Source organism: Podarcis gaigeae (assembly GCF_964106915.1).
Source record: "Podarcis gaigeae genome assembly, chromosome: 15".
Taxonomy (NCBI): domain Eukaryota; kingdom Metazoa; phylum Chordata; class Lepidosauria; order Squamata; family Lacertidae; genus Podarcis; species Podarcis gaigeae.
The window spans coordinates 11,289,435-11,317,016 of NC_139692.1; the positions used below are offsets into that span (position 1 = coordinate 11,289,435).

The 27,582-nt window shown below is 41.8% G+C and overlaps 1 protein-coding gene across 1 annotated transcript in view; it reads left to right on the top strand.

The window, feature by feature from the left end:
- The window catches only part of TCF7L1 (transcription factor 7 like 1), a 72,211-nt gene extending 47,557 nt beyond the window's left edge, over positions 1-24,654 (top strand). The window contains exons 4-12 of the mRNA XM_083713606.1: positions 4,637-4,720; positions 11,589-11,721; positions 11,999-12,101; positions 14,484-14,567; positions 15,536-15,679; positions 16,982-17,141; positions 21,268-21,375; positions 22,319-22,379; positions 23,536-24,654. Of these exons, the coding sequence (XP_083569732.1) occupies positions 4,637-4,720; positions 11,589-11,721; positions 11,999-12,101; positions 14,484-14,567; positions 15,536-15,679; positions 16,982-17,141; positions 21,268-21,375; positions 22,319-22,379; positions 23,536-23,975 (1,317 nt within the window). The 3' untranslated portion in view covers positions 23,976-24,654. The remainder of the gene's footprint in view (positions 1-4,636; positions 4,721-11,588; positions 11,722-11,998; positions 12,102-14,483; positions 14,568-15,535; positions 15,680-16,981; positions 17,142-21,267; positions 21,376-22,318; positions 22,380-23,535) is intronic.
- The last annotated feature ends 2,928 nt before the right edge of the window (positions 24,655-27,582 follow it).

Genomic DNA, 27,582 nt, shown 5'->3' on the forward strand with positions numbered 1-27,582 from the left:
GAGCTCAACTCTGCTGTGGAGGTGTTAACTATATCTTTACTACATCTCAGAAGTACAGAGAGGTCTTTGTCCACTACAAACCTTAGAAAAGCCCAATATTCACCTTTCTGGTAGGCTGCGTTAAATCAGAAAAACACATCATGCCTCTTACTAATCAGTCAGCGTAGCTATACCATTCTTTTCACGCTCAAGCACCATAACAGTCATCAAGCTTCTCGTACACACAATAACATTTATGGAGTAATATTGGTTGTATAATTTTGCTTGGGCTGGAGTTGAACATTGTGCATGTTCTCTCTTGATGTTATGTCATAGCCTGAAGATGGCAGGGATGCATACATCGTAAGGACAATGTCAGGAGCATTCATATGTCTCATGCGCTATAACTCAACCCAAACCAGATGTTTTTGTCAAACTCCATGGCATGTGTAATGTTGTTTGGGTCTTGGGAACATTTCACAGCCATGCATATTTAGCCTTGGACTCACTTCCTTTTTGCAGAGGAAAATGCATATTTCTGCATCTTCTTCCAAATTTCAGATTACAGGAACAGGGTGTATGGATAAATATTTCACCCTGCAATGTTTTTCAGTGTTTCTCCTTCTACTAAGTAATAGACATCACAGAATACAGTAGAAGAGAAGAAGAGTTTGGATTTGATACCCCGCTTTATCACTACCCGAAGGAGTCTCAAAGAAGCTAACATTCTCCTTTCCCTTCCTCTCCCCCACAACAAACACTCTGTGAGGTGAGTGGGACTGAGAGACTTCAAAGAAGTGTGACTAGCCCAAGGTCACCCAGCAGCTGCATGTGGCGGAGCAGAGACTTGAACCCGGTTCACCAGATTACGAATCTACCACTCTTAACCACTACACCACACTGGCTGAGTGATGTAAACAACAAATGGAGAGTGTATCACCTTCTCTCTGGTGACCCTAATCAGAGTGTAAAGGAATGGGTTCCCTTTGTCTGTAGCAGTTGCAAAATAATCATCCTCCCATTGCTTTCAGTAGATGGCCGTTTAATACAGGAGATCCACTTTGACATAATTGAACTTCCACTTGCCCTCCTTAATATCAGATCACTTGGGGTCTGAAGTTTGAAGCTCCACTCAAGCCTTTACCTAGCTGACCTTTGCTCCCAGGGAAGCCACATTTGTCCCTTTCCCAGTCTAGGCCACTTCACTCTTCATGATATATTTTGGAGTTTTATTTTAGGTTAAGGTAAGTGGAAGGGACGCGGGTGGCGCTGTGGGTAAAACCTCAGTGCCTAGGGCTTGCCGATCGCATGGTCGGCGGTTCGAATCCCCGCAGCGGGGTGAGCTCCCGTCTTTCAGTCCCAGCTCCTGCCCACCTAGCAGTTTGAAAGAACCCCTAAGTGCAAGTAGATAAATAGGTACCGCTTTATAGCGGGAAGGTAAACGGCGTTTCCGTGTGCTGCGCTGGTGCTGGCTCGCCAGAGCAGCTTCATCACGCTGGCCATGTGACCTGGAAGTGTCTTCGGACAGCGCTGGCTCCCGGCCTCTTAAGTGAGATGGGCGCACAACCGTAGAGTCTGGCCCGTACGGGCAGGGGTACCTTTACCTTTAAGGTAAGTGGAATAAGAATATATGGGGGAAATATTGAGAAATAACTAGAAACACACCTAGGCTACAATTAAAACTTCCCCCATCTGATTGTGGAGAGATGGAACTTCTGTTACAGCCTCTTCTACCTATGCACTGTGCTGATTCAAGATGGGAAGCCCTTGCTTTAACTCCCACATAATCTCCTGCCCAGCCACCTGATTTTCTGGACTTTTTTCATGGGTCAGCCCAAAGGTTATTTGTTCACCCTTTCACTAAGTTTCTGCTTCTTGGCTTGTTGCATCATTACAACTCTGTCTTTTTCCTGCTTTTGTCCCAATACACAGAGTGAAACCAGATGGATCATTAGCTTGGCCTCTGGACTTTTTATGCCTTTACTGGCACAGTGCAGTGCATGGAGGGTTCTTGCAAGAGGGTAAAACTATTTTTTGTTTTTTGAGTGCTGGCTATCCTTTGTATAGCCCTAGATGTCTCCTAAAGCATTGTGCATATACAAGGATATGCTGATATGTTTGTCTTTTGCAGCCCTCTCTCATTTTCCACATAGTTTCTTGCATGAAGGTGGGTACTGTTAGGGAAGAGGGGTTCAAAAGGGGTCAGAGCCACATCAGAAATTTGCTCTACCTCATTTTTCTTCTGCTAGAAAGGCCTGTGTATTTTTAATTAATTAAAAGCATTGATAAAAGGCTTAATATTTCAAAAATCTGTAAGCAGTGTTATAACCTAAAACTCAATAAAGCAGCAGTATAAAACACATAAAAGCAACTAAAGCAAATTCAGAGGAATAGTCTAGGGTGAGCTGCAGTGGTGGTGGGTGGCAGCATTGGCACAACAGCAGTGATCCCTTTACTGCATTTCAAGCAAAAGTGTCTTCACAACCAAAAAAGGATAACTTGTACAGATTGTAAAATATTGCTGTTATTAATTCAACTTCTTGTTACTTGTTTCATTTCATTTTTTATCTCATGAGCCAAGCATCTCAATGGGAGAAATGATTTTATTGGAGGAAATGTAGATCTAGTTCCCCATACCTGGCCTATTTAGTCCATCCTCCTGCTCTCATTGTGGCCAGATTCCTATGGGAAACCTGCAAGCAGGACACAAACACATTAGCATTCTCTCCACTTGTGATTCCCAGCAACTGATACTGAAAGGCATACTGTCTCTGGCACTACAAAAGTCAGCGTATATTACAAGCACAATTTGTTGCACAGGAGCACTATAAGGTATGATGAAGAAGAAGATGATGATGATGAAGATGAAGTTCTCAGGGCAGTTCACATCATAAAACCCCTATTCCCCATAGAGCTATAATTTCAGAGTGGTTTAACAGTCCTTCCACAGGATACTCTGGGAATTGTAGCCCCGTGAAGGGAATATTGGTCTACACACAACTCTCAGTGCCCTTAACTATCTACAGCTTCTATGTGTATTTGGGGAAAGCCCTGACTGCTTAAAATGATATAGCAATTTCAATGTATAGTGCGAGTGTGAATGGGCTAGGTGGCAGCAGAAATGCAGCCCATTTGATGAAGCAAAACAGCTTTTCCTTCTCTTGCATTGTATTGTGATCGTCAAACTTAAGCTTTTCAGAAGATAGTGGCCTTCTTAGGATTGAATCTGTTCCGATGGCCTGTTGTAACAGATCAGCACTTATTCATCACGTTCTACTTGCAACAGATAGTAGAAATATATGTTGGAGGAAATGTGAAGGTTTGTTTTAAGTTGAAGGGTTAATCTTCCATTTAAATTATTGGTTGTTCTGCCTCTAAATAGAGCATGCTGGGATTTCCTTCCAGCTGTTTTACATCATGAAGATTTGTGTGCTAGGGAAATTCCAGAGCACAGCTGCAACTCATCCTGTCCACATTCCCAAATCTCCACATTTCACAGGACATACTGCGTTCAGCTATAGGGCATGGAATAATTTTCTTCCTCTGCTAACAACACAAAATACCTAGTAATTCTAAGATGCATTATGTCTTACAGTTAGAGGAACTGATTGTGTGAGAGATCCAACAGTGCAAGTTAATTTAAATTGCTTTAGTATTCTTGCTAGCAAAGTGTCCGGAAAATAAAATAAAAATTCCATGTTAGCACTACATTGAAACTGGTCTAAATTAAATTTAGTGCCATGCTGTATTAAATGTCAGTGTTTTAAAAAACAAAACTGGCAGATTGTTTTACATAATTGGTGTTAAAAAATAATCAACTAAATACTTTCTGGAAAATCACGTTTATTGTCTTTGAGATACGGATTTCCCTAATCTTAAATTCTGTGGAAGCTCCAACATACACAAGAATTTGCTGGATCATTGTCTTACACTCAAAATACTAGTGCACATTCACAAGACACTATGCCTGTACTCAGAAGCCCCATTGAGTTAAATGGGACGGTATTATTCTCAAGTTAGTGGCAGTAGCTCATCTACACCAATATTGCTGGGAATAAGTTTGGTTATATGCTCCCCCCTCTTTCTTCCTTTACATTTCCATCCTTATCTTGCAAATCTCTCTGTGTGCATTCGTATGTGTGTGTTAGTCAGCATTGCTGATCAATAAATCACAGATGAGCAAGAAGGTAAAAAACAAACATCAGCAGCATTTTAATTGTGAAATTGCCTTAATGTCATTGCATGTGGATTACATATTTTATACAGTGTATCTGCAACATTTTAGATGTTCTTAATATATGGAGTTGGGCCAGTCACAGTTTTTCTTTCCAATCCAGCGTCCGTAGCTTGTGTTGGAAGAAGAAACCATATGATCTGAGCTTCCATATGCTACCAAGGTGATCTGGGAGGCAACCATGAGAGATTTCCCGTTACTATGATGCCATCTTTGTGACCTGTCAGATGGACTAAAAGTGCATCATAACTAGTGAGGAGGTTTTTGATATGAAAAACATAATCCTGCGCTTCAAGCCTTTTTGTATCTGAACAATGCTGAAAGTTGCATTTGTTTGGTTTCTTGGGCCATGAAGTTATTGTGAAATTTGTTGTCAATTTGATTTTTTTATGGCTTTATCTTCTTTATTTCAATATCTTTCAGTATCTGCAGGTAAAGTGGCCACTGCTAGATGTACCAGCTGGAGCTACACTAAAGGATGCAAGGTCGCCCTCTCCTGCACACTTGGTAAGTGTTTGTTGCTTGGTTTTGCGTTAACCCTTCCTGGTCAGACAGTATCTATAGGAATACTTTTATGTAAACTAAAAAAAGTTGGAGTTTCTGCTTAAAGGAGTGAAAAAGAAGACTGTTGAAAATCAGAAGGTTTGTCAGATTAGAATCGCTATTGTTGTTGGATCTTGGCAGTATTAGGAGCTTGCACAAAGATACAGTTGTCAGGGAAAAGTTAGAGTTAGAAGTTTTCCAACAGATACAACAGAAAAGCTGAAAACACTCTTCTTCAGCATTTGCTTTTGTTGAGGGAGCACCCAAATCTTGATTCTTTAGGGATAAAAGAGAAGGACTGTCAGTCTATAGAAGAGCTATTTTAAATTAAATTGTTAAGTTCTGCCACCAAATAATAATTCAAGAAATTAGAAGAAACAGAAAAGTTTCTGTTGAACAAGACATTTGGGTGAATATTCAGGATTCTTTTGCAGTCTTTAGCTGTTTTTTCAAGAGCCTGTATAGTACAAGGTACCAATGCTTAGTAAAAGTCCTTGAAAACTTATAATAAGTTGCTAAGCATTCAGGTTCCTCTTTTGTGATAATCATTTCAGTCTCTCTCTCTCTCTCCCACCCCCCGCACTTGCCACAGAGTAAGGTAGAATAGACAGAACCTGAGTTTCCCATGTGAAAATAATTGATGACAATTTCTCAGCAATAGTTAACTTCATGTGCACAAGTATTCAAAAAGAGTGAAAACTGAGGCACTTCATTCCCAAGCCATGATACCTTGACTTAGGCTTTGGGAATTCATGAGGCAAAAACATTACTGGAAGCTTTTTTGAATGAACGATAAAAGCCACCCCTCTATTCTCAATATAATTGATATAAAGTACCTTTTAGTTCTCCCGCAGCCCTCTTGTGCCAATCCTCACAGACATTATTTGCTTGCTTGTATCCACTACAGTTGCAAACCTGTTGACAAATGCAGTCCATGCATTTATGTTGAGAGAGGTGTTCCCAGCTGTAGTCCGTTGCCAATTAATCTAAAATCAATTTTAAAAAATTAAGCGAAACTTTTTGAGAAAATTAATATTACTGATGTTTTACTGTGGATAAAGGATGGGTACAAAACTTTCAAATTCTACCTTTAAAAAGAGGGGTTTGAAAAGTTGATGGCTTGATCCAACCAAAACAACAACACCAACATCCTTCTTGAAGGGTGAAAAGAGGCATACTCCCCATTCAGGCAACCCATAAGCTTCGCTAGTGAAGCAGTTTATTTCAAAATTCTCCAAGTCCACATTCATTGGCCTGAGTTTGTCTTGAAGGACTACTTTATCATCTTCTGCATAAATGAAATTTATATCGCAACCTGTGCCTATGTGCTATTCTCCTGATCCAATAAATGATATAGATGGGGAGGCATGCAACTACTTGCTTGGTTGATTTTTTATCGGCTGTTTCCCTTTTCCCTTTTTCTGGGAAAGTGGGATTGAACCATTTTCAAACCTTCAACTCCCTATTTACTTCAAAATGTTGTATTTATGCACACATGTCTACCACCACTGTAGCAGACAGAACCATTACTGTAATTAATTAATTAATATTGTATACCGCCCTTCATCCGAGGATCACAAGGTAGTTTACAATGTGAAAACACAAAAATTACATACTATAGTAACAAACAAAAACAATGCCTCCCCCAATACAATTTTTATTTTTTTTTATAAATAATTTTTATTAGGTTTTCAAATTTTACACACAGAAATATTCAAAAACAGAACATATATAATTTCATAACTTTCTTAACCCCCCTCCCTGACTTCCCCCCACCCCCCCTTCATACATCCCACTTCCAACAATTAACTCAGCAAATTCTTATCTCTCATCTTTAACATATATTGTTATTTTTTAAAATCAGTTCTTATTACTTGGCCAAATTTTACTTATCCAATTTTCTTATAAATATTAAATTCTTTTCTAAGGTCGACCCAAATTCCCTTCCATGAATTCCCTTTCACATATTAGATATAGATCATAATAGAGAAACATAAAAAACATAAGAGTTTTAAAATTCTATTTCTATTCCCCCCCCCCCGCCCCGGTTTCTGTCCCTTCCCAACTAAATGTCCGCAAAACAGTTCCTAGCCTGGATTCCTCACATCAGAGGCCTTTAAATCTCTGTCAGTCTCTCTCTGCCGATTTTGTTGGTAGCCCTCTTTGTTGATCCTCGGGTCTCGAAGGAGCTCTGACACAGTCTCTTCCAATTTTCTCCCATCCAAAAAACTTGGTAACAACTGCTGCAAAAGGTCAACTGATCTCCCATACACAAAGAGGAGGCCCCAATCATATTTCTTATTTCTTTTATATTCACACTGATTTGTAATCCTAGTGCTCTGCTCATTTGTTCTACATATACCGAGGAGTAAGGGCACAGAATCTCATATTTTACATTAATGGATTGGCACGTGGTAAAATTTCTAAGTGTAAAGACCTTTCCATATTTAGGATTGTGGATTGTTTTAGTTACTGAGATTGTGCACAGCCGGAACACTTCCCACACCTAAAATCACCACTTGTAATAGGTCTAATTCCGCCAAGAACTAAATCTTAATGTAAAGTTTTACCTTTTACATTGGGTGATCTACGATAGCCTATGATAGGTAAAGCTTGAGAAATGTGGAACCATGTTGGCTGAGTGGGTTTCAAAAAGAGAGTTCAGAGTGGGAGTGGAAGAAGAGGGGTGTTTGTATGAAGGAGAAGAACATGTAAGTATGAAAGTTTAATGTGTATGAAAACAGAAATGTTTTTAGGAGGTTTATTCCTTGTGCCTGGCGTGCTCTGGTCCATGGGGTCACGAAGAGTCGGACACTACTAAACGACTAAACTACAAATTCCTTGATCGTATAATGGCTTATCACTGGCAGTTTGTGGATAAGGTGGTTTGCTTTCTTGAGTGATTTGGTCTGAAAGGGCTTTGAGGTTTTTGCTGTGGGTTTGCGTTATTGGCTCACTCCCTTGAGGGTTCTACTTTGCATTGATTTTGAGGTTTCTGCTATGCCAGTGGTTTTCAACCAGTGTGCCTTGGTACCTTGGGTTGCCTTGAATGATAGTCAGGGGTGCTGCAGGCAACACTGGTCTCTATCCCTCTTTCCTTCCCTCCCTCCTCTTTTGCCCTCTTGCGTCTCTGCCTTCCAAAGGCTTGCACAGCTGTTTTTTGCAGCAGCCCTGGCTACAAGCTCCCCAGGTGAATGGTGTCTCTGGTGTTGGCCAAGGGGTGCTGGTTGCCAGGAGCTGAGGTGGCCTTTGGAGTAAGCAAGCAGATGAGTGAGGGAGCCCAGCCAGCCTGCCAAACCTTGCTGTTGGTAATGGACAAACAAGTCCCAGGCCCTGTGGGGCAGTGTGAGGAGGCACCTCTCTTTGGGACAGGTTGCATCTCGAGAGACCAGGGGCGGCAGCTGTGGCTGTGGCTGCCCAGAGGTCTCCCAAGGAGATGGGAGAGGAGGCTGATGAAACACTCCCAAAGGGAGGGTGTTCGGAAAAGGGTGAGAGGCTGAGAGCTCTGCAAGCAAGCGATGACATAATGGGGCACCTGAGCCACATGGGGTGCCGCAGAAAAATGTAGTTGATCAAGGGAGCTGTGGACTCGAAAAGGTTGAAAACCTCTGTGCTAGGCACGCTCAACTAGGCACTTTCCCATCTTTAAAATTGGTAAATTGTTGACCCAGTATCATGAATCCATGTTTGCTTGGTGATAGGAAAGTTGGAAGCATATAGATAAATGCCACATGGCATATATGTGTGGACAAACTATTTTCATTGGCTTTACCACTACTGTCATATAGGGATTGTTTGTCTCCTTGAAAATCATATTGTTGCCTTATGCAACCTTCTTGAGAAAGCACAAGTATTCATTGTATTGAAACTGAAATTGCACAAATTCATGCTGCATACTTGCACTTGTTGTTGGCACCTGTCTGTCTTGAGACAGTGGAGTGTGCCTCTGGGTGTGAAGTCAAAACACTGTGTTAGCAGCACCAAAGTGACCTCTCTGGGGGGGGCATGCCTGGGCAGGGTGTATGGAGGTCCTGAGTTGCCCAGATGACAATACCCCACTTTCAGCCTTGCTGATGTGGTCCAAAGGAAAGCAGAGCAATATGTTGGCACCAGCTTGGCTGCAGGAGTTTGCTGGAAGGAGGCATACAAGGTGCCATCCAGCTATCTTGGGGACTTCACTCCAGATTTTATAGTATTTACTCCTTAGCCTTTTCTTCTCCTGAAGATGTCCCACAAGGTAGCAGGTACAGATTTTTCCTCAGGGTTCCTGAAGGCTTTTTCATGAATGAGTAATAGCTGCAAGGCAGCAGAGGTTTTCCGTCCACTAGATGGGCTACCTTCCCAGGTTGATGAGCCCCATCTGCTCCTCATTTTTCACTACAGCATATGCAGTTACCTCCTTCTTGACCATTGGGCCCACTATTGGTCTTGTCTGCTCAATCCACTGGAGCCTGTCTTTGCATAAAGGGGAAGTCTCTAACTCACAAGGGTTTGAGACCCTCTGGCTACCCTCACCTGATTTAGCAGGCCAGTAAAAGCTGTTTCCCAGGGTGTGGCTGCTGTTGCAGGCTGACAGTTTCTAGGAGACACAGGTGAGAACTAAGTGCAGGGTGGGGACCAAAGGTGGACAACTACTCGGGAAGGAGCACAGTGTGCCCCCTACCAGAGGTACTACCCCTCCCCTAAAACCCTTTGCACCCTTTATCATTAGTAAAGTTGTAATAATAAAATAATCATTAGGAAATTTGTAATAATATGGAGAGACCCCCATCACAGGGAGATTTCGCAGTAGTTGTTACAGTCATGGCAGTCACCTTGAGGGGCACAATTCTGGAGTTGTGCATATCTTTTGGCATGGATCCCGTTTCCGAGTACTGCAAGAGAATAGTTACTGAGGGATATTCATTTTGTTTTATTACAATTACTTGATTTGATTACCCTCTCTTCACTCAAAGAGCTTTAGAAACAGCTTTTAAAAATTAAAATGATAGTAAACAATGTCTGTAAAATGACTGAAATCATTAAAACAAAACAAACTAAACCTACTGCATAAAAGAAAAGTGAAACTAAATATTTAAAAACATTTGCAAATAAAAGGGCCTTTACTCAGCATTGTAAGGGCATTGTACCAGGACTGTCTTTCTGGACAGAAGCTTCCAAATCAAGATACCACCACTGAAAAGGTCCTAACTTTGGGCACCACCTGCCTTGCCTCCCAAGATAGATGAATATGGTACAGGGCCTGCAAAAACCATCTCAAAACCTAGGCATGTTCATGCAGTAGAAGGTGTCTTTTAAAGTCCTGAGCTACTTTGGACTTTGAGAACCAGTACTGAACTGTGCTCAGAAATGGACAGAGTTGTTTCAAGACTGGTATATTGTGTGCTGTTCAACCAGTTTTACAGTGTGCTAGTAACTGGAAAGCAAACGTTCTTCCATCATATCCTATAAAGTTTTTGTCAAATGACCCAAATTTTACCAGGAGCAGGTTGATTTAAAGAGAATGAGTATTGCAGGTTATGATCCTCATTTTCTTTTGTAGGTGGAACATTAAAAAAATTATACTTCAGTTCATCTCCAGTTGTAAGGAACCTGTATTCTTCCCAATTTTTTGTGTCTGGTTTCATGATTTTCTCATGAAGTGATTTTAAGGTCTCATTTTGAGTTCTACTCCTGGATTGTGCAGGAGAATTAGGGGATAATCTCCAGAGCAGGCCTGGTACAGATTAGGAAAGGTATGGACAAGTTCAAGAGGATGCCAGTGAGGTTCACGAGCAAAGTAGAGGAGACACTGAAAGCCAAGAAGGCTTGCGCCTTTAAAAAGTGGAAGTCTTGTCCAAGCAAGGAGAATAAACAGGAACACAAACTATGGCAAATTAATAAGACAAGTGGAAAAAGAATGTATGCAGTTGAACCACTAGATGACAAAGGAGTGAAAGAATTGCCAGAGGAGACTAGCCAACATAACAAATTTTAAAAGGGAGTTGGGGGAAGCCAGGATATTACAGACTAGTGAGCATAATGTCTGCTTGAAGTACATTGTTGGAAAACATTAAAACTAGAATTATTAAGCACACAGGAGGACAAATGTTACTGTGGAAGAATCAGCATGACTTCTACAAAATCCGGCTCATCAAACTTTTGGAATTCTTTGAAAGTATGAAGCAAATAAATAGGGCTGATCCAGGATCTGGTAGACATTATATACTTTGACTTCCAAAAAGTTTTTTGACTGTGTCCCTTGCCAAAGCTCCTGAATAAATTTAGCAGTCATGGGATAATGGATTTGTAATTGGCTAAACAGGAAGCAGAGGACAGGAGTAAATGGACAGCTCTCACAATGGAGGGAAGTAAGCAGTGGAGTTCTCCAAGGATATATGTGGGGACTGGTAGTATTTAACTTGTTCATAGATCATCTAGACTTTGTGGCAAGATTCAGGATTGTGAAAAACTTAGTGGATTGCAAGAGGTCCAGAAGGATCTCTCCAAACTGGGTAATTTTGTCCTTTAGAAAAGAATTAGATTACTGATTTTAGCTGAATAAAGCCATTCTTTGCCATTTTGAAAACCTAAACAAAAACTTAAACATTTACTTTATATTTAATACATGACAAAATACTTTGAAATGATATAGCCCATTTTAATAGTGCACACATCCCTGCCAAGGCTGATAATGGACATTCTACCCGAGAAAAGTTCTTCTATATTATTACAGGAAGTCTGGTATGAATAAAAGTTACTTATTTCTCTTCTCAGCTGACTTTCTCTAAGGTAACAGAAGATTTTGAAATTCAAATAAATTGTGCATTAAAGTCCTGCTTTTCTCTGGTAGTCAAACAAAGTTCCTGTAGTGCAGCATCCACATCATATGCACCCGCTGACGCCACTCATCACCTACAGTAATGACCACTTCTCGCCTGGTTCACCACCTTCCCATCTCTCCCCTGAAATTGACCCTAAGACAGGTGAGTTTTGTGTGGAAACACCTCCGCCCCAGAAAAACCCCACCCAGCATGTGGTAAATTGCCAGATAATTGTTAACTAGATGGTTATGTGAATTGAAGCAGAACAAAGTCAAAAGAAGCATGCATGTTTATTGAACAGTACCGTGTGAAATTCCTGGGGGAAAACATGTTTATATTTTTCTAAATTCAGATAAGGTAGGATTCCAGTTAGAAACTGAAAGTTGGACTGGGGGCATCACAACTGTGTTAACATCCATTGGTTTTTTTCCATCACCAGGAATTCCACGACCACCTCACCCTTCAGAGCTGTCTCCGTATTACCCATTGTCTCCTGGTGCCATTGGGCAAATTCCTCATCCCTTGGGGTGGCTCGTACCACAGTAAGAACCACCAGTTTAAATCTATTCATTTCTTGCTCCCCTGCCCAGTAGGAACGGTTCCTCTCTGGTCTTGTGGAAATCCCCCCCCCCCTTTTAAATGATCAGTGAGCATCTGAAATAAGTTTCTGTTGCAGTTCCATAAAACCACAATCTCTGGTTCTTAGCTCTTCATCTGCTCAAGGGACCTCTGGTTTTTGCTTTGTTAGGATGAGTCACATGCATAAGGTACTAAACCTTATAGATTAATATGATGAGCTAGATTTTATTTACTTATCACATTTGTATCCTATGCTTTCTTCACCCAGTTGAGTAATTGAGGATTTGAAGGTTCCAAAATTCCCTAGAGCTTTGGAACAGCACAGACTGGGCCAGCCCAGTCCCTTATTCATGGGAAAAAATGATTTCTGATCATCAAGAGCATTTAGAGACAAAGACTACTTTGCTAAATTTTCACATGGCTAGTGGTCTTTTTATTGCCTTCTACAGGTGTTAATTTTCAAATTACTTATCTGTCAAGAAAGTCATTATTTTACTGTCAATAAAAATGTCAGAAGTTGATGTTGGGTGAGGAGGAAGTCACTAGTTTTGTTGAATTAGAATATAATTGTTGAGTAACAAATGTAATTATCTATATGGAAAAAAGAATAAAATATTATTATAAAAATGTTAGAAGTGACCATTAAGTGGTGGTGTTGTTTTTTTAAAAAAAATAATGGTAAGTTTTGAGTCTGTTGCATCATTTCTTCTATTTTCAATTCAAGCTTTCTCATGCTCATCCACATGTAACAAAAATGGTACTACTCATGCAGAAGAGGGAGGTATTTGCAGACTCAGGGTTACTCTGAGGTTTGCAGGAATATTAAGAAAAATCTTCAGTGAGGAAAAAATAATCAAGAGAAGGACTCATTGGCCATGGAATATTAACTGACTAAAAGGGAAACAACCTGAAAGCTTGGGGACCAGGGAGAAGGTGGAATTAAATGGAATGGAGTAACTAGAAAGGGAGAAAGAGGCATAGCTTTATGAAAAAGGACAGAATAAACAATTTAATATGGATATTTCCTCGTTCACAGTGAGAAACTATTTTTAAATGCCCCCAAGAAAGGGTATGAGACATGTTCACTTTAAATCAGTGGAGAAATCCAATATTTTGATGTAGCTGTAACTGAGCATGTTGCTCAATGGGGAGACACCATAAAGTGTTAAAAGACAGTGCCCTTATTCAGAGTTCCATGAGTATTCTATGCATGTATTCCTTTGCATGTAGGGAACAACCCCCTTCACTGAAGTGAATAGAGTATGTATCTGTGGAAGCTCTGTATGTGTATTGGGCTTCTCATATATTCAAGGAGTCCTTGGCTGGAGGTGGTGATAGTTGTCTTAGCAAGTTTGTTTGGAATAAATTACGCAAGTGTATATATGTGTCAATGTATATGTTCACTTACTTTCACTTACTTGGTATAATAAGTTTTGTTTCCAAAATTCAGGTTTTCAGTTAACATGTCATTTCGGCCATGGAATGTGGTTGTGGAGAGGATTGAAGTGGGGTGGGGGGCAAAATGTGTGGTTTGGAGCCTGATGATGAATAGGATCAGCAACACTAACTACATTGAGTATATGGAGAGCTATTTATTTTATTTTATTAAATTTATTAGTCACTGTTTTACCCAAGTAATTCTAAGCAACTTACAATATATAAACAAACAGTTAATGTATATAAAAGCCTTCCCTGGCCATTAATACTATATTTTCCAAGTCAAAACAACTGCTACATTATTTGCAAAAATTATATTTTTAAAAACATTGAAAGCTGTGATTCTCAATAAGAAAAACTGTTGCCTGATAGGAGATTCCATGCATATTTAGTGGTTCCATGGCTGAGTAGAATCTTGACAGGCCTCCTGGGCTTGCCAATCAGAAGGTCGGTGATGCCAATCCCCATGATGGGGTGAGCTCCCGTTGCTTGGTCCCAGCTCCTGCCAACCTAGCAGTTTGAAAGCATGCCAAAAAGTACAAGTAGATTAATAGGTACCGCTCCGGTGGGAAGGTAAACGGTGTTTCTGTGCGCTGCTCCAGTTTCAGTGTTCCGTTGTGCCACATGACCCAGAAAAACTGCAGACAAATGCCGGCTCCCTCAGCCTGTAAAGCAAGATGAGCACCGCAACCCCAGAGTTGTCTGTGACTGGACTTAACTGTCAGGGCTCCTTTACCTTTTTAATCTTAGTTTAACACACAAACATTTTCTAGATTGATACTTAAATTAATAGACAGTGCAAAAAATTGTAATTTTGGGTAGTTTTGTGTTATAAATGTATTTGGATCTGTGGCTGGCAATTGCACTGAAGAACCTGCTCTTGATTTCATTTTTCTTGTTTGTTTTAGGCAAGGACAGCCAGTGTATTCCATTCCTCCAGGTGGGTTCAGACATCCATACCCTGCCTTGGCTATGAATGCCTCAATGTCCAGGTGGGTTCAAGTAGGAGAGAGAGGCCTAATTCTCACTGAGGTGGTCTGGCACCTACCACTTTATATGGTAGGGAAGAGCTCACATGGGGACATGCTTTCTCATGAAAAAAGAGTTCAGCACATAGAAAAACTGTGTGTCAGAGGACTAAACCAGATGTCTCTTGCCTTGCATCTAGTTTTCTCTGTGAAGGGTTTTTTCCCCCCATGGAGGAGCATTCAGACATGTGAGCTCCCACCTACAGAAATGGTTACTGTTCCATGTGTGTGTAAATCATCCATTTTCTCCAGTAGATGCTACTGTCTGTTAGATTGCATGGGGTTGTCATGTCAGCAAAAGGACTGCATACTGAATGGGAAATAAAGCCACAGGGGATAGAGAAACTGGAACACTTTTCAGCCCATGATTCTGTATTTATACTCAATGACAATTTTGTACTTGTGGCATGCTGAGTACTGCATGCATTTACAGATAGATGTCTTGACTAACAGTGAGTGAGGCTTGTAAAGGAAAATGAACACATTTTTCTAATAATGAACAGAGATAAACAGAAATAAATTAGCATTCAAATATACTCAGTATAAGAAATGTATGGAGTTGTTTCAGAATAAAGGCAAAAAAATAGAATGTACAGGTGTATATTCATTCCCTCCCCCCTTTATAGTTCAAGTGTTAGCTCTGATGAAAGTTATCTGTGATTCAGTAGGGGCAGTAATAAGTTGATTGTTTATAGTATTGCCTCCTATCTCTGCCGTTGACCTTCTGCATAATCCTTGGGTCATCTGCTTCACTGTTCTCTAGAAGCCTGGCAAGGTACCACGAAAAAGAGAGAGAGGAAATGTTTAGGGCACTCAGTATTTTTGGAAAGCAGGGCATGAGGAAATAGGAGCACGAGGATGATGTTTAGAGTCTGAAATGGTTAAGCTTAGAGGTATTTGCTTTCATCATCTCACTTGCAATTGTGCTCCAGTTTGATGTCTAGCAGGTTTTCTCCTCATATGGTTCCTCCTCCTGGTCATGGACTTCATCCCTCAGGAATCCCACATCCCACCATTGTGTCACCCATTGTAAAACAAGAGCCTACACAACCCAGCTTGAGTCCTGAAGGAAGCTCGTAAGTAATAGATTGCCTGGATACTTTATTTTGTCAGGACATATGATGGGAAAGGGGCCACTATCACTGTAGTGTAATTATTATTTCTCAATGTACCTTATTTTTTTGAATTTCCACCCCTTCTCATAAGGTCACTACAACTTAGTCTAGCTGTGGAAGGCTGCTACCACTGCCATTTTTTATGCTACACTGTGGGTTTTTTCTCAAAAAAATAACATAATAATTCAGTAGTAACAGGGTCAAATTGTACGGGTCAGGGAAAGCCGGGGCAAAAAAGATCTGTCCATACAAGATGTTTGAAGCAACTGACACATGGCAGAGGCATTCACATTCCAGAACACACATCCTCTTTGGAGGCCCTAATCAAGCAAAGTGGGGTGTAAAGAGAGGGCCTTTTGGTGATCGCACCCCAGTCATGGAATAGCCTCCCTAGAGGCTTGCCTTCTCTCTGTTATTTTTGGCAGCAGGTGAAGAGATTTTTGTTCATCCAGGCTGCTGGTTCAGTTAGTTTATATCACAGGGATAGCACCAGCAGGGTTTTGGTCTACATATGTTGCAAGAAGCAGTGTGCATGAACCGGAGCACAAGTTACTCTTCCCATGGAGGTATTGCAAAAAGAACTGCATCCTTGCGACAAGTTCTGCCCACATGCACAACCTCTCTGCCCAACTCCAGTAACACTTATTAACTCCTACATATGATTACAGCCATTATGCAACATGTATTTTCCTTTTGCACCCAAGAGCAAGAATTCTCAAAACACGACTGCTATACTTCACACAGCTAGAGCTCCTAAATGTTACACTTGAGGGATAGGCGACTTGCCGCAAGGGTGCCATTTCCATTGCTAACGGGCCCTCTTAATTCACAGACAAGGAATGAATTGAAAGAGCATTACAATATGCATGTGGTCCAACCAACTGACTGGTTTTTAGTAGAGGTACCTCTTGTTACGTTCGGTTCAGGTTATGTCTTTTCAGGTTGTGTCCCGCAGCGACCCGGAAGTACCGGAAAAGGTTACTTCCGGGTTTCGCCGCTCACGCATGCGCAGACGTTCAAAATGACGTCATGCACAGAAGCGACGAATCACAACGCGCAGACGCGGATTGTATTCTACTCATGTGCGAATGAGGCTCCGGAACGGATCCCGTTCGCAACCAGAGGTACCAGTATACCTTGCCTGTTAGAAAGAGCATTCTTCACTCAGAACATCTTATTCTTTGTTGCACATGGTTGGTAGGAGAGAGCCTGTGGGTTATGACTGGGACTATGGGACAGTAATGAAAGATATTATTATTGCAGAAAAACACCTGTTATTGTGAAGAAGGAGGAGGAGAAGAAACCCCATATAAAAAAACCATTGAATGCATTCATGTTGTACATGAAGGAGATGCGGGCCAAGGTGGTGGCAGAGTGTACACTGAAAGAGAGTGCAGCTATCAACCAGATTCTAGGAAGAAGGGTACAAAACAAATTATTGGCTTCTTCACTCGACAGCTAGGCTACTGGGCTGCATGCGCAGAGTTGGCTTGTAGTTTCATCCATATTCTATTCTTGTGACAATGGATTCTCACGTACCGATTTGCTGAGCTCCTGTATTGGTTTAGGATGTCCAGGAACTGTTCAGGGAACCAAGCTGTTAGAATGTTTGAAGTCCAGCTTCTTGTGGGGATAGGCAGATTTCTGTCAGTTTGGCCGAGATGAAGACTTTGCATATAAGCCTTAGAGGTTTTGTGGAACAGGCCAGGACAGAGTCCCCAGGGAATCCACCGCAAGTGACTGAAGGAAGGGTGTGGAGGAAGCAGTGGACCAAAGAGAGAACCCGAAGGAAAACTGGGGGGGGGGGGGGGAACCTGAGGAAAATGGCAGGGGATGCTTGGAACTGGGGCAAATGGAAGCCCTGGAGAAACTTCACAGTATGAAAAGTCTAGAGGTCCTGTAGGGTATAGGTGGAGGGATAGGGGTGCTGTGGAAAATGTTAAGATGGGACAATGCAGGCAGGATTCTGAAAAAGTAGGGACCTGTTACAGAGACCACATCGAAGAAAAGAGAGATCAAAGAGAATATAAGACTGAAGCAATATTTCACAGAGGCCCTAGAGGCATGAGGTTTGCATTGTCAGCAGGAAATATGTGGACAAACTAGGAAGGCTGGGCACTGTGTTCCATATATCTTCTGAAGGGCTCCTGTACCTTTAAGAGTTGCACAGAGCAGTCATTCTACCAGTTGTTGCTGCACTGTTGTGATCTGATGATCCTGATGGGAAAGGGAACAAAAAAGCAGGGCGGGGGATGGCTTTCTCATATATATATATATATATATATATATATGCAGGTTTTGGTGTCCTCGGGTGTCTTCCCGTGTAAAAGTTGGGGTGTCTAGGCGACGTTTCGACGAGGTCTCACTCGTCATCTTCGTCGAAACGTCGCCTAGACACCCCAACTTTTACACGGGAAGACACCCGAGGACACCAAAACCTGCATTCCTGTACCCGTGAAAATCTACGAAAGCATATATATATATATATATATATATATATATATATATATATATATGCAGGTTTTGGTGTCCTCGGGTGTCTTCCCGTGTAAAAGTTGGGGTGTCTGGGCGACGTTTCGACGAGGTCTCACTCGTCATCTTCAGGCTGGTGCTTTCGGCTTCTTGTTACTGGAACAGAGCGGGATCTCAATGTTTGAGTTCCTATAAATACTGTAGAGGGGGTGTGGTGTCTAGCCTCCAATGTTCTGGGCAGAGAGGAAGTTCCCAGGCTAGTGTGCCTTTTCTTCTTTTGTTCCTTAATTACTTGAGAGATACCTTGAGTGATTTCTTGAGTGATATCCTGAGTACCACTTAGGTGGGTCATTAGGTGTGGATTAGTTGCTAAAGTCTTTGTGTCTTGACCTCTTGAACTTTGTGAAGAGTTTTCCTGAGAAGATGGCTGTATTGCACTTAGTTGTGCTTTGGCTTGGCTTCGTGTATAGGGGCGAGCTGTGGTTTTGTGGCTTGTGTCAGCCAGATCTGTGTAGGGATTGCAGGGGGGTGCAGCATCCGGAGGTGCCACCATGGATTGGCTACTGGATGGTGTCAGTAATTCATCTGTGGAGAGGGTCTGGGTTTGGGTCTGGTGTGGTTGATTGGTGTTGGCGTTCTGTGTGCCTCTGGATCTGGTGTCAGTTTTTGTGGAGAGGGCTAATTTCCAGATGTCTGGCAAGCGGGATGTGTCGTCACGCTTGTTCATGTTGTGAGGGTGTTTCTCTATCTCGATGGCTTCCATGATTATTCTCTTGTGGTGATGTTCCGTGTTAAAGAGCAATTTGGAATCTGCAAAATTAATTTCGTGTCCTGTTTCTTTCATGTGTTGGAAAAGAGAGGAAGTTTTTTCTTCTTTTTTGACGGCATTCTTGTGTTCTGCGATACGTGCATTTATTCGTCTGTTTGTTTGTCCAATGTACGTGGCTGGGCAGACTTTGCAGGGTATTTCATAGATCCCTTGGTTTTCCAACTGGATTTTATCCTTGGGGTTTCTGAGGATATTGGCTATTTTTTGGTTGGTGCAAAAGGCTGTTTTGATATTGTGTTTATGGAGGATTTTGCTAATTTTATCTGTAGTGCCCTTGATATAAGGAAGGAGGGCCATGCCATTGTTTTCTTCTGTGTCTTGGTTTTTGGGGGGTGTTTCCTTTTGGATTAGCTTCGTAATCCTGTTTTGCTGGTATCCATTGGCAATTAACACATTTGAGAGATTCTGTAACTCAGTTGTCAAGTGGTCTTTGTCAGCCAGGCGTTTGGTTCTGGAGATGAGAGTCTTGGCTACGGAGTTTATTTGTGCAGGGTGGTGGTGTGATTGTGCATGTAAGTAGCGGTTGGTGTGTGTTTTTTTCTGGTAGATAGTGTGTCCTAGGGAGCCATCAGGTTTTTTGTAGATTAGGACGTCAAGGAAGGGAAGTTGGTTGTTGGCTTCTATTTCCATAGTGAATTGTATTTTGGGGTGTAAGTTGTTGAGATGTGTGAGGAAGCTATCCAGTTTTTCCTTCCCGTGTGGCCAAATTACAAAGGTGTCGTCAACATATCTGAGCCAAAGTTTGGGTTTGTGTTCTGACTTGTCTAAAGCATTGGTTTCAAAGTGTTCCATGTACAGGTTTGCGATGACCGGTGAGAGGGGTGATCCCATAGGTGCTCCTTCTATCTGTTTGTATCTTTGTCCATTGTGGATGAAGTACTTCATTGTGGATGAAGTACGAGACACAGAAGAAAACAATGGCATGGCCCTCCTTCCTTATATCAAGGGCACTACAGATAAAATTAGCAAAATCCTCCATAAACACAATATCAAAACAGCCTTTTGCACCAACCAAAAAATAGCCAATATCCTCAGAAACCCCAAGGATAAAATCCAGTTGGAAAACCAAGGGATCTATGAAATACCCTGCAAAGTCTGCCCAGCCACGTACATTGGACAAACAAACAGACGAATAAATGCACGTATCGCAGAACACAAGAATGCCGTCAAAAAAGAAGAAAAAACTTCCTCTCTTTTCCAACACATGAAAGAAACAGGACACGAAATTAATTTTGCAGATTCCAAATTGCTCTTTAACACGGAACATCACCACAAGAGAATAATCATGGAAGCCATCGAGATAGAGAAACACCCTCACAACATGAACAAGCGTGACGACACATCCCGCTTGCCAGACATCTGGAAATTAGCCCTCTCCACAAAAACTGACACCAGATCCAGAGGCACACAGAACGCCAACACCAATCAACCACACCAGACCCAAACCCAGACCCTCTCCACAGATGAATTACTGACACCATCCAGTAGCCAATCCATGGTGGCACCTCCGGATGCTGCACCCCCCTGCAATCCCTACACAGATCTGGCTGACACAAGCCACAAAACCACAGCTCGCCCCTATACACGAAGCCAAGCCAAAGCACAACTAAGTGCAATACAGCCATCTTCTCAGGAAAACTCTTCACAAAGTTCAAGAGGTCAAGACACAAAGACTTTAGCAACTAATCCACACCTAATGACCCACCTAAGTGGTACTCAGGATATCACTCAAGAAATCACTCAAGGTATCTCTCAAGTAATTAAGGAACAAAAGAAGAAAAGGCACACTAGCCTGGGAACTTCCTCTCTGCCCAGAACATTGGAGGCTAGACACCACACCCCCTCTACAGTATTTATAGGAACTCAAACATTGAGATCCCGCTCTGTTCCAGTAACAAGAAGCCGAAAGCACCAGCCTGAAGATGACGAGTGAGACCTCGTCGAAACGTCGCCCAGACACCCCAACTTTTACACGGGAAGACACCCGAGGACACCAAAACCTGCATTCCTGTACCCGTGAAAATCTACGAAAGCAAATATATATATATATATATATATTGGCTACAAGCTTCTAGTTAAAGATGGCTGCGCATATGTAGGCCTTGAGCCAAACATAGCATATTGTTTCAAACTGTGTAGCTATGTAGAAAGGAAAGTTTTCAGTCATGTTTTTAGAGAGGGGAGGTGGTACCCCAAATTTCATTAGATGACTTTCTACAATATCTTTTCTGCTAACCTCATACTTTAGTGGCATTCGCTGTCCCGCGAGGAGCAAGCCAAGTACTATGAGCTAGCCCGGAAGGAGCGACAACTTCATTCTCAGCTCTACCCAACTTGGTCTGCACGAGATAACTATGTAAGTTTATAATCAGGGATGTATGTATTCTGTTACAAAAAATAAATAATTGGCTCCAGGAAATCTTATGTCTACCCTTTTGTGATCATACAAATTAAGCTGCATTTCATGGATTTTGCTACTGTTGCTGCTGCTGCTGCTGCTGTTATTTGAGAGATTTTTAAAAATGGGGAGAGAGAAGTGGAACAAGGAGAAAGCAGAGGAATGATGACGATGTTAAAATAAGGAAATGAAGTATGGGATTAGGTGGCCAATTACGGGATGGAGTAGTTGCAGAGGGGGAAGATAACCCTGGTAGCCAGTGCTATTTTTCTCGAAAAAGAGGTGGCGGAACCCACCATGAACGACTCCCATGTCCTCTTATAATGGCAATGGTGCCCACCTGAGATGTGCCGGAACTGACTTCCAGTAAGTTCCAATTGGAAAAAAAAGCCTTGGTGGTAGGCACCACCTGACCTCTAAGTGTTGGCTGAACACTTGCGCATACGTTTCCAAGGGTTTTTGTAGAGGGATTAAGCTAACTGCTTTCTAAGCATTTGTTTAATGCTTCCTTGGAACTCCACATTGAAGACTGCTATGACAAAGAACCACCATCCAACTGGCAACATGCATCTTGAAGAAATTGTCCTTGTGAAGAGACAGTTTCTTCAAGATGCATGCTGCGAGTTGGATGGCGGTTCTTTGTCATAGCAGTCTTCTTCCTATTTAAGCAAAAAACAGTTGGATTTCCAAGCATTATTATAACCAAAATAAACATAGTTATGATAGTATGTAAACCTTCTTAATGGCCTATTATTTCTCTCTGCTGTCTTCCTTTACCTATGCTTCACAGTTGTTGTTTTTTTCATTCAAGTTTACAACTCAGAGAAACTCGGTAGTAGTCTTATATTCTTGACTTTCTTTCCTTTCCTTTCACAACTTTTTGTAAATTTATCCCTTTCAGGGTAAGAAAAAGAAGAGAAAAAGAGAGAAACAACCTCAGCAACAAATCCAAGAAACAGGGAGTAAGTACCAATGCCTTGCCCTTCTGTAGTCTGGCCCCAGTCCATAATGGGCATGACAATTCTAATTTTTCCCTCACTGTGAAGGGAAACTGAGAGTCTGGAATTCCTAATATTTGCTACTGCTTGTCAGTCCCCTCTCCAATCCTTCTAAAATAGAAAATGAAGTGTAAATTACTCCCATCCTAGGACAAACATTTAAGAACAAGCATTACATAGCTTCCTTCTACACACTGGGATAGCAAGATGCCAACTAGGATTATTAGAAAAGCAGATGGAGGAGGCAGGTGGAGAGGAGAAAAAGTGTTAGCCATTGAGCAAGTCCCCACCCCCCTTTGAATAATGAACAAGATATGCACTTAATATCAAATGGCTACATTTGAACTTTTGAACAGTTGCTCTCATTTTATCGGTAAGGGCTGCCACTTCCAAATAACTGAGAATCCAAAGAAACCAGATTTGAATGTGGTGCAGAAGCCGGTAATTCCAAACTTTTTAGAGTTCGTGCAGCAACTTCCAGTATCTGTACATTTTAAATGGTAGACCAGTTTTAGCTTTTGTGAGAGCAAAAACTTGTGGTGCAAGCTTGCTTTCTCCTGCTCCAGAAGGTAGAACCCAAACCAATAACTTGAAGTTACAAGAAAGGAGCTTCCGACTAAACATTCGGAAGAACTCTCTGATTTTACGAGCTGTTCAACAGTAGAATGGTCTCCCTCGGAAAGTGGTGGATTCTTCTTCCTTGGAGATATTTAAACAGAGGATGGATGGCCATCTGCCATGGATGCTTTAGCTGAGATTACTTCATTGCAGGGGGTTGGACTCGATGACCCTCATGGATCGCTTCCAACTCTACAATTCTATGAGCTAAAGCTAAGGAAACTCACAAAATCCCTAAAACTGTCTAGCATCCTTGAAGTTGAATTCAAGGGGCTTTCAGTGTGGCCTTCTAGAGAGTCTTCTGGTGTTGTGGAAAGATTGCTCTGATGCAAGCCAGTCCCTACACCGGTTTGCAACACTGCCTGGGAATGCCTTCTTTCAAATACAGAAAACAGGCTTTTGTAGCAAAGGAACTTTCCCCCATCTAACCATTTGGCTACTTTTACTACCTGGATAGAAATGAACCGATAAATAACCTTCTTTCTTTTTTTGTCACTAACAGATTCTGTGGTGTCAAAGAGCAAGAAGCCTTGTGTGCCATACCTGCCAGCTGACAAATCCTGTGACAGCCCTGCATCCTCTCATGGCAGCATGTTGGATTCTCCAGCCACTCCCTCCACAGCCTTGGCATCACCTGCAGCTCCTGCTGCCACCCATTCTGAACAGGCTCAGCCTCTCTCCCTGACTACCAAGCCTGAAGCCAGAGCCCAGCTGTCTCTGCACTCTGCTTCTTTCCTGTCAAGCAAGGCTGCCTCCTCCTCTTCCTCCTCTAGCCTGACAAGCCAATCGTCACTCCTCTCGAGGCCCCTTCCATTTGCCTCCATGCCCCACACCGCCCTCCTGACATCGCCTCCTTCCTTTGCAGCCATTCCATCTCCTCAAGCTGCCTTGGCTATGTTGCAGGCCCAGCCGCTCTCGTTGGTAACCAAACCGGCTGAATGAGGAAGAATTTCCACCCCGCCTCCCTGCTGAAGCCACAATTGAGATTACAAAGCAGACAAGCCATTATTGGTCAATATTTGACCCTTTCTGAACTCTTCCAGAAGGTGACTCTTGAGGAAGAAAGTACTCTACTCTCAGAGTTGTTTTCAGTAGTCTATCTAAAGACCATTTTTTTTATTTTTATAAAAAACAGAAACAAAAAAAACCCACAATTATTTTTTTTTATGAAACCCTGAACAGGATGGAAAAGAAAGAAAGCCAAGCCTTATGTTCCTGTCAGAGCCCCCTGGGCACATGGACTGACTTGTACAGATGGATCATCTCTCAACGGTGTTTGCATGTTTTGTTATATTGCTTTTACTATTCCCCGTTCCCTTGGCCAGGCGAAGTGTTGATTTTACCTACTTGCTCCAGCCATCCTGCAGTGCCATCATTTTTTATAAAAGACTTCCAACATTTACTAGAAGACACAATACCAGATAAATACAGTGCCTCGCTGTCATGTTGAGATCTGCCCAGCCTTGGGGAGGCCCCTATATTTTTCTGGAGTGATCCATGAAAATGGCAGGACAATCCACCCTGTTTCCTTACAGAATTATTTTGTGTAGCAGGAAGTAGGGGAAAAGGCTTTGGGGAATCGCCTGTTATTTTAACGAAGGAAAATAAATCTGCATCTAAATTTGCTGTGTGCGAGTGTTCAATGAGAGAGTGACATGAACTTGGAAGAGTTTCCATCCTGTACTCCATTTGCATTCTAGGTGTAGCCTTGATTATTTTTATCCTGTGGACCACTGGCCTTTTTCCTTCTTATTTGCTCTTCCTCTTCTAATATTCCACAACAGTTTTCTCTTCAGCATCTGCATGTCGTAGAGAGATAATGTCATATCCCTTTCCAGAACTGATAAACCCCTTCCCCCTCATTCTCAAGAACCACAACTAGGTTACATCCTTCTCCCTGTTTGCTTTGGGCACCACCGTAAATCTCCCTTTCAAAGGCTACACGAAAGGAGAAAGAATTAGTAGAGAATAGGTGCAGTACCCAGGCATGTTTTGGAAAGGTTAGGCTTACCCTTCTCAAGGGTCACTGAATAGATATTGCCTCCTGGTATTCCTGCAGGTTTTTTTTAGGAAGCACTAATGAGCCATAAAAAAAACAGCTACAGCCAGGTTTGAACCAGTATGAACAGCACTAATAGGTATTTGCATTAGTTTACATTTTAGTTATTTAAATAGGAAGATAATGAGCCTGAGCAGTCACCAAGCATTTGAAAGATAATGAGGCTCCAGTAACTGCCTACCTGGCAAGACAGCCTTCTACTGCAAAGCCATAATAGTTTACCATATATGAACTATAAATAAGCCTTAAATAATATGTGCCACATTAGGGAATTTCTCATTTCACCCCGTTTTGCTTTAACTTGCATTATGCCACACAGATTAGTTACCCCTTAACATTCTTTAGACAACAACTTTCACCATACAGACTTGAGTATTAAGCACAAAAAAGAGGATTTCCCTCATGCACGCATATGCTGTTTCATTGGGTATTGGTAGATGTGCTTTATTCTAGATTGTGACTACTCTTCTATTTTATTAATCACTAAATATGGTTACTCAGTTTATGTAATGTAAAACTGTTCTCTTTAAAGAAAGAAAGAATGACTTCAATTTGAATTCCCACTCTTCTCCAACTCTAATAGTACGATCAAGTGAGTAATATATTGCATGTAAGTGCCCCTTAGTAAAATGACACTTGCACACCCCAGAGCCTAAAATTTATCTCAGTTGACTACAGAAAGTGTGGGTAATTGCATCTGGCCTGGAATTGGCCCAGTTTCTGCAGGCCCTTTTGATAAGCACGTATCCATTAATTACCATTCAAAGTTTGATCCATGGAAGTCTGCAAAGGCTTATCTCTGATCTTAACAATGTAGTCCTGCAACTACAGTGCTGTAGTCTCACAACTGGACAAAAATTATTACTTGAATTCTTTGAATCAAAAAGTCATGCAGATCGGTACCAAAGACGAATATAATTGATTTACTAGCATATAATAGTTTGTTTGCTTTAAAAGCTAGGCTGGGTTAGTTCAGTGTAGCGCTCTCTTTCTCCTTTCAGCAATGTCAAGAAGTGCTTTCTGCGAGGTTCCCAGTGGCCTTCCATCCCAATACTCATCTGGTCCGCAGCTGCTTAACTGGAGGGCTAAAAGAAGGCTAGAATGCTTGAGAAATGAAACTTAAGATTTGGATTCAGTCTGCACAGCATTTTAATTGCAGGCTGGGCCATGAACGATTGCAAAGCAGGAGTATTTCATATGCTGTGACTTCCTTGTGCAGAAAGCACTTCTGTTTAGAAACAGCATGTGGAAAATGTATGTAGATTGCAACATGGGGTGACTGCACATGTGTCTTTTGTGGAGTTATTGTACATGGGAAAATTGTAATTGGTCTTAGTGTGTGACACCTAGGGTCTTGAAATAGGGAGTCTGATAAGCAGACTCCAGTGCCTTGTTTTGCCATCAGAAGGCAAAGCTATTAGCCAGCTATCCATTTACACCTGGGCATCACCAGTGCAGTTGGCCAAGTGACAGTGCTTCTACAGAGAGTGTTTGCCCAGTAGAAATCTACCTTTGGCTCCTTTAAGCATGAAAGCAAACTGCTATCAGAATGTTCAAGACTGCTTGCCAGCTCTTCAGTGTTAACAGCTTACCCACTCTCTATACTCAGTACTTGCTGCATTCCGCTACCCTCAATCTGTCTCTCCAGTAACGATCCACTCTTGGACCATCAGGAAGCACATAGCTCCTTGCTGTATTTGTATGTAGCAAAATATGTGTGCTTGTTATGCATGGGGAATCTGCTGACATAGTACTAGAAAGTTGTACTAGAAAGTGCTTCCCATTTAGAAAATGTGCAATGTTTTTGAAGGCTGTAGCAAGGTGAAAATCTATGATTGTGACATCTGGTAGTAAAGTATCACTTCTTCTACAGGCATTCCTGGCCAAAAGTGAGTACAGGTTTTGCGGGGAAGGGAGTAACCTTGTGGTCATTTTGCTCAAGTTTACCTGTTGTGGGTGGGAGATTTGCAGTCTTCGTGGCAGTTTTAACCCTCTGAAAATGAGCCTCACTTTTCACAACAGCCAGTTTCCTACTTGTCTGCTGTGTGTGTCCCAGTAGATATCTGTTACCTAGATAGAGGGCACATGCTGGACACACACATGAGACCTGATTGGCCATGGCATGAGTCCCATGTTCGCAGGTATGGTTCCACTTCTTTAATGTTACAAGATTTTGCAGGATTGCGTTCTTGGCCATGTCAGGTGAATTGGCCTTACCACTTTTAATGAAATACTTTATTAGCCTGGCACTTTGGAAGGGCTGCAAATGGGCAAATATGATACTATAGCTCCTCCTTTGTAAGGATATTTTTCCAAATTGCATTTCAGTGGCTTCTGCCAAGAATTTTGGTGTGCAAGCTTATGGCTGCGAGACTCAAACTCATTCTGTGCCAAAAGAAAGCCACTCCTGAAAGCTCTTCATGCTCCTAGAGCAAGATGAGACTTACCCAAGCCAGGATTTTGAGGTTGAAAAAGATGAGTGCTCATTGC